The sequence below is a fragment of the Cygnus atratus genome, chromosome 6, assembly GCF_013377495.2.
Source record: "Cygnus atratus isolate AKBS03 ecotype Queensland, Australia chromosome 6, CAtr_DNAZoo_HiC_assembly, whole genome shotgun sequence".
NCBI lineage: Eukaryota > Metazoa > Chordata > Aves > Anseriformes > Anatidae > Cygnus > Cygnus atratus.
In genome coordinates, this window is record NC_066367.1 from 10,038,638 (window position 1) to 10,053,377 (window position 14,740).

At 42.1% G+C, this 14,740-nt stretch overlaps 1 protein-coding gene across 3 annotated transcripts in view; it reads right to left on the minus strand.

Moving 5' to 3' along the window:
- AGAP1 (ArfGAP with GTPase domain, ankyrin repeat and PH domain 1) overlaps window positions 1–14,740 on the minus strand; it is a 372,179-nt gene that overhangs the window by 249,701 nt on the left and 107,738 nt on the right. For all 3 annotated transcript variants that reach the window (XM_035566371.2, XM_035566379.2, XM_035566388.2), the window contains exons 2-3: window positions 14,596–14,654; window positions 6,479–6,566 (exon numbers count right to left, since the gene is read on the minus strand). In XM_035566371.2, coding sequence (XP_035422264.1) covers window positions 6,479–6,566; window positions 14,596–14,654 — 147 coding nt within the window. The remainder of the gene's footprint in view (window positions 1–6,478; window positions 6,567–14,595; window positions 14,655–14,740) is intronic.

Sequence of the window (14,740 nt, forward strand, 5' to 3'; positions counted from 1 at the left end):
TGCCAAGTGACAGCCCTACAAATATAACTGGAAGATTTTAAAAATCATCGTCATAGACAACAGGCTGTCAAGATATAATTTTGCTATCCTGCAAGGTGGAAGGCCTTTACAATTCCTCAAATGTGTAAGAAAACACTAGTGACAGCCTGCTGTAGCAGCAAATTCAAGTTCGTTGAGATTCAGACATAGTATGAATCCAGTCAGAGAGCTTGCCTTACTTTCTGATACCATTCCCCAAAACAACAAAAGGCTAAATCAAAGAAAAACAATTAGAAAAAATGCAAGCAAAAAAAAAAGGCATTCAAGAATATGCTTTTGTTTTGCTTTAAGACTAAGAGCTAAATGTTGGGTTGTGATTTTAAAATAAATCCAGAAATAAAATTTGAAAGAGAAAATGAAAGACAGGCCTTTCTTCCAGCTATAGCCACTCCAAGCTGAATTCTGACTCAACAGCAGTACAAAGCAAAGAACACTAGGGATTTAATACATTGTCTCTTCTACTACTGTTAAGAGCCCGAAGTTACAACAACAGCTATGAACCTAAATCCCAGTTTTTTTTTTTTTACCTGGGATGGAACCTTCAGAGGAACCTTTTTATAAGGAGGACAACCAATCCTACAGACGTAAGTCATCAAAATCTTGGAGTATTCAAGCTGCAGTGCATTCAAGACATTATCTTAAAGATCACTCTGTCCTCAAGGCATGCAACTTAGAAAGGAAGTCCCTTCGAGGAAATTGTGTCTTCAGCATCTTCTCCTTGGGAAAAGAGCAAATACTAACCTCTCCCTTAAAATAACTGTTCCTTATTTGCGCAACACTTAAAACAGTCGTTGACTTGCCTGCTGGAACAGAGAGGTTTTCAAAGGGCTTGCTAAACCACACAGCTAGTCTCCAGGGGATGAGGAGAGGGAAAGAGAGGAAGATGGGCTGCAGAATGGAGATTTCAGAATACATAAACATGTTCTTTTATGCTAAGCCTGAAAGGCTCCCAAAGCCCAGGAGAGCCAACTGCAGCACTACTTTAAAGTGATCAAAAAAGACAAGTGTTATTTCGTATCTGGATGTCAGTGTGAAGTGCCAAATAAAAATAATTAGCTGATACTGTAATAATGAGATAGCGGACAAAGAACTAAGAGAGATCACTCTGAAACCCATGTCTAATGTTATCAGTGCCTTCTGCACGCAGCGTCAGTCTGCGCTTCCACAGATGAAGAAAGCACTCCACAGCTGCAGCTGCCCCAAGTGCTGCCTAAAGCCCATGAAACACTGCATCAAGGATTTAAACACAACGTGAAAAATTGCAGCTCCCCCATGTTTTTCTTTTGTGGTGCAGGTGTTTTAATGGATGTAACATCCAGCTCCTTGCAAGGAATTGGATTCTAAAGTTAAGGATGTTATTTTGAACTTAAATGCACTTGGAACTCTTACCAAGTCTCACTGCATAAGCTATGTGTATAAGCTGCAAGTACGAGGATGATTTTATGGAATTCCAGGAAACTACAAGTGAAAAAGCATGAAGTTTCTCTTCAAGAAAAGCATGCACGCACATATTTCAGAGGACAGATTTTACTACTTTACATTCACATTTCAGTTGGCTTGCTCACCAGGAACAGAACACATGGCTTAGTCTGGGACAGATCCCCTCCTTTGATACACAAAATATATATTTGGTTGTTTAGTAGATACGGCCTACAGATTCCTACATATTTGAAAAACATTAGCCAGATAAAAATAGCTAACGACTTCTGTGAACAGATTTTTGAATTTAGGAGCTTAATTGTTCACAGAAGAAACAATTACATTTTTGGCCTATTGGATTATGGTTACGTGGGGAGGTTTTGGCTATGGGAGCTGCAGGGAGGCCTCTGTGCCCCGTGTGAGAGCAGAGCCAGCTCCAGCCTGCGAGGTCAGTGCAGAAGGAGGGCAGGAGAGAGGCCCCGGTGGAGCAGGCTGTCCCCCTGCCGCCCACGGGTCCCACGGCGGGGCAGGTCTCTACACCACAGCCCACGGAGAGGAGCATGGTGGCAGCAGGTGGACGTGGCCACACAGGGAAGGCCAGGGAAGGCCGGCGTCCTGCAGGAGGGACCCCAGGCCAGAGCATGGGCGGGCAGCAAGCACCAAGGAGCGGGTAAAATTCCGATCTGTGATCTCTATCTCTACTAAATCTCCCAGCACTTCAAGGTGTAAAGACCATCAAAACAGTCTTCCTTGTCTGTCCACTTAGTTTAACAATTGCAGATCAAGAAGCAGCATTTTTCCTCCCCCCCCCCCCGCTAGGAGAACAAACTCCACCACTGCTTCTATCACAGAGAAGAGCAACTCAAGCATTAGATCTTTTCTATGAATGACGTAAATTGGAAGGTTATCTAGATTAACAGATTATACTTAGATTCTCTGTAAACGTGTTTTATAATATTCTTCGGTCAGACAAAAATCTCATAAGGGGATGCTGAACACAAGCAGCTTAAATTTATAAGTAGTCACATTCAATCTTCCTTGCAGAGTTACACTCTGCTGAAGTAGTGGCTAAAGTAACTCTGAGAGCTTCCCATGCCTTTCCTTTGCACTGTGTACTGCACAGGAAGCCTAGGCACCATCAGCCTAGAAGGTACAGCAAAGAGACACATCTGACATTTTCATTTCTATTCTATCTTCTTTCACACACAAGCACATGAAGTTTCCAATGACTGCAGCAGTTATTTGCCCTCTGGAGGCAAGGTGTTAGATGGGCTTTATTTGCATCTGAGAACACAAAAACATTCTACTCTTCCAGGAAAAAGCAATCTTAAACATACCCCCAAATTTAGTTAACTTAAAATATATGTCTCGTTCTAAAGCAAATTAACATTCTAGAGCAAATTGACACTAATCATTAATTCTCAGAAAGCCAGCAGCAAATAAGGTAATTTTCAATTTCCAGAAAGAAGTTAATGCTTTACATTATTTTTAAGCCAGTCTCGTAAGCATACTTTATACTGGAGATGTGCGGCCATAAAGATTTTTCAAAGCTTACCACAGATAAAACCACAGCAGTTGTTATACCTACTGCTTTGGTTTTCTCCCTTATGTTTTACTGCCTACCCAAAGGTACCACGATCTTAAATCTAACTGCTTCCTCCACAAGGAAGCTGCTTTCTTCCCAACTCTCATTTTAATTATTCTGTTATTTTCTATTTTAAGGGGATTGTGTTAATGCAAACTCATGTATCCACCTTTCATAACAAACTTTTGTTTTCATAAATGAATGATATTTTCATAAATTGCTGGACAGATTCAGCAATTCATGTTCACATTCATTGTTTTAGTGTTTTACGTTACTTCGGCAATAAGGTGGGACAGAAAAATCTTGTTTCTTCCCATCCTGGAGGAGATACTTTGGACAAAAGTACTTGATCAGAACTTTGTTTTGTGCTTTAAGTGTATCAGAAAGAATACTGAAAGAACCATTACATGAATTATGGCACTCACAGGCATACAAGAGATCTGCAAAGGTCTTTAAGTCATGTTCCATGCCTCTGTGGCTTTTTATGAAAGAAAAACCCAAACAGTAACAAATAGCCCTGATACTCGGTATTCCAACAAAGTTCAATTCACTTTGGTCTACAAATTACTTAGTTTCAAATTGCAAACAAACATGTTTTATTATGTCTCTAGAGGTAGAATCAAATTTTAAACAAATGAAAAAAGACATTAGGTTGCACGCATCTTATTTGTAGCTCTCCTACAGTTTTTTCAGCTATGTTAAAAGAAAAAAGTTGCACAGTAGTTTTCTTCCAACAGCTTGGAATGTTCCAAAAAGACCACAAATCACTGATAAATACTATACTTCCAATAATTTTCTTGCTGTATCATTATAGGGGAATAAACATACATCTCAAACTACTGTAATTTCAACTTGTTATAAGGATATACATCACTTGTTTTCTTACATCAAAATACAACTAATTTAAAAACCTGTCACACAGGAATGTAACTACGTGCATGTTAAATATGCATAAGAGGAGTCTAAAAGTCAATTTTATCTCCAGATAATATTTACTCCAAGGATCCAAAGGTTTACAAGTTACAGTAGAGAATAAAATTGGGCCAAACATTGAGAGAAAACTGTTTTATGCCTTAATGTTATATGATTCTTCCTCCTGGTGAGGACTGTGGGGGGAAAAGGCTTGGGGCAGAAAAAAAGAAAAAAAAAGAAAGCCTCATCTTAAAAGAGCTGAGGGAAACATGAAACCATCTTTATAGACTGAACATTCATTTACTGGAATGCTGAAGCTACCTTAAAGGCCTAAAAGAGATCTGGTACTCGTCTAATTTAGGGCAGGTTTCATGGTAATTGTAGCAATTTAAAAGGAAAAGGATAGCAGAAAGTGGTCCCTGGTTGTAATCACTGTTTGCACATGAAGTATGCATCAATCATTCTACCAATTAGATACTACTTACATGATGCCTGATAAATTTCTCTGCTAGTAAGCCATTCAGTTAATAAACTTTTCTTCATAACTAGTCAAGCAGCTGAGACCTTAATGCCTCGTATACAAAACATTCTTTATCCAACTCAAGAAACCAGCATATTTAAAAGACCTCAGAAAAGGACAAAGAGAAGAACTGCATCGATTTAATCTACCGCTCTGTTCCCATGCAGAATGTAAAAATCCTAGGGCCCACAATGCAACGCAACAGAACCATCCACACTGATGCTGTCTTTTATACCCAATGACAGTGGATAGACTTAAAATTGGATAAGAAAAAAATAAAACACTAACAAATAATTTCAGTAGACATTTACTAGAGAGAAACTATGCGGGTTGAATTTCTTTAATACTAACTTGATTAGAAATCTTGACTGTGTTGCTTACAAGGTGAATTAGAGCTCTTAATTATTTCAGTTTTCCTACCGTTAATGAGATGGAATGGTGTCATTAGTGAGGCTTGTCAGCTACACTTATGTGCAAAGACATGATTTGACACTGCTTTTGAAATCTAATCCGTTCGGGGAAAACAGTCTGAACGTCACTCAAGCACTGTAAATAAAAATCCTTGAAGACAAAGAGGACAGATGGCAACACTCTCAAGGAACACCATCTAAAATATTCATAGTTCAGGAGAAGAGTAGTATTAACCCTCTAAACAATCAATATGCTTAAATTTCGCAAGAAAAAAATATTTTCTGTTCATCAAACGAGGAACAAAATCAGCAGAGATGCTCGTTATTTTCTGAACACTTGTATTCTGTTGATCTACATGCTGCGTAACTATTTCCCGCTATCAGCACCCAGAAGCTGCAAACACAAACAGCATCTACATGCAGTTTTGTTGCTAGGCTGAGTTATCACCCCCTCAGTCCTAGCTACAAAGAAGCAAAATGACCTAACGCAAGGTTATAAACTGGAATTGCAATTGTGCAGGAGCAGCCACGGCAATCCCTCCCTTTCCTTCGCCTCCCATTTTAACTACAATTAAAGACTGTTAGAAAGTCAGGTAAAACACTTAACAGCTTCCTTTGGTAGGAGTTAATTCAAAACAAATGTTATCAGAGATGCATGAAGCTACCTACTACTGCTGAAAAGACAACTACAGCAAGGGACAAAAACAGTGAGATGTACTAAAGACTTGAAATCAAAAGGAAACAAATCAAAATGATACACAGAACAAGGGGAAAATGCTACAGTACAAAAACCGCCTTCTGCCTCTTCAAAACAAGAGCTGCCATGAAGACAATGTATAGTTACCTGCATCCATATCTGCAAAGAATGGAACAGCCAGTAAGGAAAAGAAGGAACCAGAAATTCAGTGTCTCAGAGTTGGATTTAAAAGTTCATAAGGAGAATAAATAAAGAAACCAAAAAAAGTATTTAGTGTAAGACACGCTTCTGTAAGGTACTATGATATTCATGATTTCAATCTATAGACTTGGATTATTGTTAAACACTACAATCTTTCCAGGTATACATTAATTTTCTATGGCATAAGAACAGGTTTTGTTTTTTTTTCTTCCTTTTTTAAAATTTCAAGACCAAAGATTTAATATATTAAACAAAGAACAACTTACATCTTTGGTTTAGCTTGTGGGGTTTGTTTTTATTTTATTTATTTTTACTTTCCCAATATGACAAGCTGAAGGGCCCAATTCTGCAGAAATCCAGTAATCCAGTACCAGACAAAATAATTCTGTCTTTCAACAGCCCAGCTGAAAGCACCAGCACTGAGGGTAATAAACTCTTCTCTATATAGGGCTATAAGTTTCCCTTATGGACAAACAATGGACGAAAAACTATTTAAGGATGCTAAGAAGTTATGAAAAGGGTAAAATTACATTTATCACATGTACTTATCTCAGTTTGGAAAATGTTAAAGGACAACTCTCCATGAATATTGAAAAGAGCAAATAGGATTCTTTACCAATTTGCTTCTGCATGATTAAAAATTAATAAAGATGTGGTCTGTGGGGAAAAATAAAGAAATTTGCATATCCACATACCTTCAGGTGATTCTTCCTGGACATATGTGCCAGTCAGATACCGGTGTACAAGTGCAGACTTGCCACTAGCTAGGTTACCCACAATCCCCTGCAAAAAAGGAAAAAAGTTAAACTGCAATTAATTCCCACAAAAAGCAGTATATTCAAGCAAGATCTTAACACACAAATAATTTCTCTGGCTTGAGGAAAAAGCACATGCTACAGGAGCACCTCAAAATACGTCAACAGCTAAATCTGCCAAAAAGTTAAGGCTACAGCAGAAAATATAAATGCTATAGCATAAAACAAAATTAATAGCCCTCCTTTACTCTTCTTGCCACTAATTAATGTCCGGTGGGAATACGAGGCAATGTATAGATTTCAAGGAAGAAAGCTGAAACTCAGAGAAACCTCTGAGTTTGCACCTCTGTACTGAAAATGCAGAGAAGCTTTAAAATCCTAGTATTGTAAAGTATCTCTGCAGACCATCCATCCATGTGATTCACACTGACTCTCTATTTCAGCATGATCTATATGGCTATAGAGATGCAGATACAGCTATATATATATGATATATAGGATACAGATATTTATGGCTATAGAAATACAGATTTGTATTTCATGCCTGCCAGGACTTACTGAGGTCCTTACTTCACCAGCTGAACTTTCTAACAAGCTTACAAGTCAAACTGTCCATGCCCAAACACCTCCTCTGGAACAGATGACAAACAAATGCAAGTACATAATCTTAAACCATACAGGATTTTTTTTTTTAAGCTGGTTTGCTCGCAATTGCTTTTAAAGAACAAGCAGAAGTGGTAGAACATAGCTCAACAACAAACAGTTTTCTTCCTCAAGGTGCTCAAATGCCAAAGATTAGCTGTGACTCCGTTGTTCTTTCAGAAGGGGTGTGATGCAAGTCCTCCTGCATTACTCCCACAGTCCCAAACCAGCCTGCCCCTTCATGACGCAGATCTGCGTTAGCAGACAAAACAATTCCTGCTGCTACGTCCCTGGGCCCGTCAGCCCACAGTGGAGCGAGCAATACACACAGCCAGATCCAAGCCTGGCTGCCTGCCCTGCCCTGCATGGTTAAGGGGGCCATGTGGGCCTGGAGAACACACCTGTACGTTTCAAATATACGTCTTGCTTTCTTGCTCAGGAGTCACTCACCTATTCAGATCTCCCCGTGAAACAGGATTCCACAGAGACAGTACTTCCTCCGTTTCTGGGGATGAGATGGGAACTAGCTTCCTCTTCTAAACAAACCTAACCCTGCTCTGCCGTACATGCCTATCTTGACCCTAACCAAGAGGTTCAGAACAGAAGCTCCCTGGAGACAGGATGAACTCTCAGCTGGCTGGCTTAAGACTGCCAAACAGTCAGAGGCCGGATGAACAAGTTCCATATTAATACACAGTCCCTATTCCACTTTCTTAATCCTAAATGGTGAGAAGCTATCCTCCTTATTAAAAAGTTGCTTAAACCAACAGAGTGGTGTCACCTGTTATGACAGTTTTAGAGTCAGTAGGTTGGGAGGGGCAGCAAAAAACAATCTATTCTTTACAACTGTGAACAGCCTTCAATTAAGATAAATACAACAGTGCCTGGAGGATGCCCGCCTTCTCTCTACAGCTGGCATGCAAGAATGGCTCAGCTAAAGCAGAAGTTAGGCAGGGAGCAAATGGAAGGCAGTTCTGCATCCCCCTTGAGCCCCCATGATAGCGTAAGCTTTAAGTGTAGTGAACAGCGTGGGCTACAGCGAAAGGAGAAAAAGCAAGAACCCCAACAGATTTCAGAAGTACCAGGAAACAAGAACAACACATGGCATAACTTGGGGGTGAGAAGCAGGGAAAAGAAACCCCAGATCCCATTCTGGCCTAATACTAGGTTCGCTCTTCCTCTATTTGGGTTAGTGGGAAAGTGCTCAAACAGACAGAAAACGGGTAGAACTATAAAAAAAAAAAAAGCATAAAAAGAAACTCAACACAAGAAACCCACTGCAAGTGTAGCTGCTACCAGAGAAGTCACACAAGACCAAAAAGGAAGCCAGAGCCCTAGTGGCTGTACAACAGACAGCTGCTTACTGGGATTTGAGTTGACTTTGAAGAGTGTTTAATCCCACTGTACTGGAAGCTTTTAATCTAATTTACATCTTAGAAATTACAAGCCATGCTAGCATATAATCACAGAACGGCTCGGGTTGGAAGGGCCCTTAAAGCCCATCTTGTTCCATAGGCAGGGACACCACCCACCAGATCAGGTTGGCCAAGGCCCCATCCAGCCTTGAACACCTCCAGGGATGGGGCACCCACAACTGCTCTGGGCAGCCTGTGCCAGGGCCTCACCGCCGTCCAAGTGAAGCATACGCCAAAATGTCAGCATCTAAGAGTCAGTGCAAGATACGTGGCAGAGGCAAATGCCACCTGCACAGATGACTGAACCTTGCGTTCTCAGCCAGCACTTCCATGGGACTAGGCTCTGGAAACACAGCAGAGCTTCACTCTGGGCTGGCTGTGACAGAAGCACTGACCAGACCTGCTTTCCCCTCCAGGGCTAAGGAACAAGTAACTTATTCCAGTGAGCTTTAAATTATAAGCACAACTGCATCACTGAAATTCCACCACTGAAATTCAGAAATCACCTCTGAGATCTTTACTCCATCCGTGTATAAATGCTAAAACACTAAATATTCATTAAGGTTTATAACTCACAGGCTGGCTTAAATCCTGGCTGTAGCAATGCTCCTCACCAGGAACGTCTTTTTTTCTGGGTTACAGAAGACACCCTTCTCCTACAAGTTTTTACTAGTCACTTGTTCTTTTCTGTGGAGTTGCAAAACTACCTCTTGTGAAGCAGGTAGCTTCCACAGGTGTGCAACTTCATCTACCTGATAAGCCTCACCACGTAGGAAGATAAACACCAACAATGAAAGGATACAGCTGATACTTCAATCCTCTTAAACCATTAATCTGCTCTACACACACTGCTTCGCAAGCAGGTCAGACATGCAAGGCAACGAAGGCCTCCAAGATGCCCACGCTCACCTGCTGACATCAAAGGTTTTGAGAGTCTAGAAAGGAGGTCTCTTGATTTCAGTAAATCAAGATTTTGGGTACACAGATCATTTAAGTCCCCCTGGGCAATGTACTCACAAAAAGTTACACTGAAGAGATTAGTGTTTATTGATAAAGAGATAGAGGTGCTCGCTAGTTGTCGTACCTTCAGCAAGCAGCTAACCAGCACGCGATACTCACTGAACCAGCAACTTCACTGCTGAGAAGCAGCTCGGCATGGGCCCAAGGCAAGCTTCCCCGCCTCCTTCCCCACCAGCCCTGTGTTATGATTGTCTAGACCAAGAATAGCAAGAAAACCAGAGCTCCCATCTCCGAATCAGTAGATTGGAGATGCCATTTCAGCTGTCTCCCCTGCAGATAAACAGCCTGGCCAAGGTCCTTTATGAGTAACACACTTTCTGAAAAATTGGAAAGCGAGCAAACTTCGCGTGTTTTTACTAGGAAAATAACGAGAGAGAAGAACATTTTGTGTTTTCACTTTACAACCAGCAACTCTATAACTTTGGAAATATCACTGATGCAATTTCTGACCTACTTTGTAGCCAATGCAGCAACATCCCCTATGTAAAAACCCATTATGTCATGAGGTACAACCACAGGCACAGGAACTCCCAGCAGATATTTAAACCTTCATTTACAAGTGACTAGTCCTGCCTGTACACAAAGGAAAGCTATTTTATATTGCACTGGTGCCAAAAACCTAACTAGTCAGAGGGCAAAACTGCCAGGACCAGAAAGGCAACAGCTCAGGCTGCAGTGAGAGGGAGCTGCTGGGTCCTTGGCCTGGGGCTAGGAAGTGATACTGTCGTTAGCCAGACCCCAAATATTTGTAGGACATTCAGTGATTTCAGAATACAAATCAGTTTGTTCCCCCCCCCAAGCATCCCAAAGACCATACCAGCACAGGACATTTCACAGCACTGGAGGTTTGCCAGCATGCTCCTCCTTACAGGCACCCAGAAAAACATGTCTGCCTGGCCAGAAGAGCATCATGAAACAGGATGCTACAAACTGATGTAGAAAACAGCGATCGGGAGGAACAAGATGCGTGTTTCAATTGAGAAACTACTTCATGTATGTAGCAGACCTAGAGCCTTCTTCCCATTAAGTTAAATTATTAAAACCACTGTCCCATAGGTCATACATTAGCCTCAAAGAAAGGTAGTGTATTTCCTTTCTTTCTCTTTTTATTCGTGTTCATAAGCTGTTTTCAATATAGAAAGCAAAGTATTGGGAGTTTTAAAGATAAAGCAGGACTGGCTTTCTGGATCAGAATAGCCAGCTGCATCTTAGCAGAGAAGTTCCTGGATTTATACTTTGAATTGGTTTTAAGCTACCCACTGAACTGACAAACTGAGCTCAAACTGAAAGAAGCAAACATGAAAAACTATTAACATTGGTATTCCAGCATAAAACTGTGCTAACTTCTCAAAACCACACAAACCCCAAGCAAACACCTCCAAGCTGCCCACAAAATTTGCATGTCTAACACCGCTTCACTTTCTCCACAGACAGCCAGGTCAGAAAGCAGGCACAAGGCACCGAGCTCCTCCTGTCTGCCCGCAGAGGGTTCCTTCAGTCTCTCCTGGCTTTTCTGCCAGGTATGGAAGCAGTACGTGAGATTGCAATTTGGCATAACCAGCCTCCTGTCGCTCAGTGATACCACTTCCAGCCTCCGTCTGCTATTACCCTCTGAAACTAGGAGCAGCAGATTTCACGCTGGCAAATTCCGACTTCTAGTACCAAGAAACTGCTCTCAATTGGGATTTCTACTTGTTTTAGGGATGATCCCACACTTTATGACAAATATCCCGGCATGCTTTCAGAGCATGTGTACTCCTGTCCCCCACACTCTAGATGCAAACACACCAAGCCATGTCTGTTTGCAGATCCATGTGAAGTGCACCACGTCCTTACAGCACCTTAGGGAACAAAGCCACCACCCAGCTCCGAAACTGGAAGTCCCTCTGACGAGGACATAACACAGTGCCCCACCAGTATGACTGAATCTTTTATTTGCATGTCTGCTCAGACGCAATTTATACAACCCCAAACCACTGCGCTAACACCCTACTGAACCCTGTTTATGATAATGCCTCATGTATTGATAGCACGGGGCATTTTAAAGCTATTCAGCACAGCAGATTGACTGCACCTGGCACTTTTTTTTTTTTTTTTTTTGAATAAATGGAAAGATTTTGTCCAGAAAGTTCTCTTGTTTACTCTGCCTACCACTGGGCCGTGTTTGAAGTTGCTACAGTGCCGGGAAGGCCCTCCACGAGCAGCAGGAGTGTGGTTACAGCCAGCCCAAGACCTGATGGCAGCTCCCAAGGCTGGGTGAAACCTGGCGAAGTGTCCGTCTGCCGGCAGCGCCCTCACGCCCCACAGGCAGCAACACTGGCATCCCCCTGCTGCAGGCCAGCCTCCAGACACCCAAATCTGTTTCCTCCTAAACAGGCCAGCAGCTGAAGGCAGCAGACAGGGCTGAGCAGCTTAGCCAGCTGTGCCACACAATTTGCTACGGTTTGCAAGGAGAACAAGCGCTTATTCTGCATCTCCATCAACAGGATCCAGGAGCATCGCCATCGCTCAAGAAATAAGACTTCTCCCTGTGTGTTTTCCCCAAGTCCTTTTCTATTCCTATTAAACTTCTGTGGGGCCTAGAAGTGTAACAACAGCTGCTATAAAACCGTTAGCCTCAATTTAAGGGCTGCCCAGACACTGCAGTAAACAGCCTGTCCCAGCGAGCTACCAGCCACCTTTTCCTGCAGGACAGTGTCGGCTTGGGCAGGGCTTCCTTCATAATCCAGTGACATTAAGCCTGACTGTCCCACCTGCCTTGCACGGTGACAGGAGCAAACACTCCTTGCTTCTCATATCTCCCCACCAGCCCAGCAGAGCCCAGTTGAAGCAACGCGCCCGCAGCTCCCTGTGGTGGTGAGCCGATGGCAGTGCTGGGGCCGAAGGGAGGGCTGGCTCTCAGCATGACCTTCTCGTTCCTTTGCCACAGCCCAGAGCCGCTGAGTACTCTGAGAGCAGGCAACAACACGGTGGTGACTTGCTACACGTGCTCCTTCATGAGGGCAGATTTATAGGAGCAGATCCCTTTCCAAACGGAAGACCTAGTTTGCCCTTTCTGCTGGACCCAAGTTCACAGCTCCAGCTGGCGCTGCTCGCTTCAATCATTTGCTGCGGTATAATCAAATTATTATCTGCACAACGGTAAGAGTCCTGCTTTCATCTGGTGCTAAACAGGCTACCGCCTTAGACAACGATCCTGAGGCTCACACATGCCGACCACTTAAAATCAATTCTCTACAGCAGCTACACAGCAGAAGTTTATTTCCATACCACTGCTTCACACAATGTTGGGAAAAGATACCCGAGACAAAAGTATTCAGATAATGCAGCCTTGGTGTCACAAGAGGTGACTGTGCCCCAAAACCACTCCTAATGCCCTGCAACTCTGTATTAGAGCACAGGAACTACAGCTTTGGTCTGACCTGCAAGCCATACGTTCATTACTGGGTGTTGGGAATTGGAAGGGCTAGGAGAGGGACAGGACAGCAAGGAAACCCTCCATAGATAAACTCCCAGCATAAACTAGCAGCCACCACAGTGGACTGGACTCCAGCCAACACCTTCCAGTCCTAAGCTCTTCAGAGTTTCTTTTACAAGATATTTTGGGAGATATTTGTCTTCCAAAACATACCATCAGTTAAACCCAATCTGGTAAACCTTCTGCAGGTCCTTCTGGTGCAATATATATATTTCTATCCATTGACTATGAGATTTACTATGAGATTTCTCTTTTACTTACCTTGTGCACTGCTGAAATAAAAGCAGGAAGGCAGCTCCAGTCAGGAGGAAGCTGTTCCCACTGGAATGTCTTTGCTATCAAGCACATTTGTCATGTCAGGTTTGACCTATGCTTTCCCTCATCTTCATAAACATTACCATCAGCTCAGATTTGGAGAAATAAATTTACTGCATGAGAACTGGACTAATGAAGCATGGCCCCAGCTGTCCATTCTTTTATTGATACGGTTTTGTCCAACTCACTTTGCTGCTCAGCAAGTGGACATTGAATCAGAGCAGCTCTGACCATTATAACAAGACACCAGAAGTGATTTAGGCACAAGGTGCTGTCCAGACGTCTGACCTTCTGGAGCAGACCGTGGATGCCCAAAGTTATCACCAAGTACAATATCTTGGATACCATAGTGGGTTTTTTGTTTTTCTTTTTTTAGGCTTTTAGAAATTGATCATATTTAATTAAATCTGGGCTTGCACCTCGCAAACATCACTGATCTGACCTCAACAACTCTGTGCTGCAGGCTTGACAAGCTGCCTACTGTTCGATATCCACTGCTAGGAGGTCTCAGCCCCCATCTCCAGCCTCCATGTTGACAACTTTAAAAGAACAGATCTGGGAAATTCCCCCAATCTTTCTTTTGCCTTTTCTTCCATCTATACATGAAATGGCTCAGCCAACGGAAAAGCTATTGTAAGCAGCTCTTAAATCACTGTTCACTCATACTAAAGTGTTGGTTTCGATTCCCTAAATGAACCTCCCAAATATTTCATTTTTGTTATGTATAATAAAGAGCTCCAGGAAATATATGCAAGCAAGCCCCCAGACAGAACATTTATTTTTAAAGTCTCTTAAGACAGGGAGGAAAGACATTTAGTCCTTGAAGAAATTGTGAAACATTACTACAGGGAGATAAAAGGAGCATTAGATATCACCTGCTAAGTCACTTCCCCTCTTACAGAGGCGTAAGACTCCCCTGCTCAGATCACACCAGGAAGCCGGTTCCAGTAGGCAAACAAGTTGAAGCAGAAATAAAACACAAGTAGGTCTTTGAAGCATGCTTGCAAAACCAGAAAATGCATAAACTTCAGAAAGATAGTTTTGTTTTAGAAAAACGGTTCACTTTGAAAAATCATTTTCTATGTTTTTTCTCCTACAGGAAATGTAATGAACCTGAGAAGACTTTTCACTTGTGCATAGCATTTTCAGAATGTTTTTCAGAGAGAGAAGTAAATAAAAAAACTCACCACTTTCAGCTCTGGTACAGATCGGCTTAGTGTCCATTCCTGGCTATTTACAAAGGCATCTGTAAAAGCAGACAACATTCACAACATCAGTACAACATCACTTAACACTCTGCTGCACAAAATTTCATGTTAAGGACTTGAATAC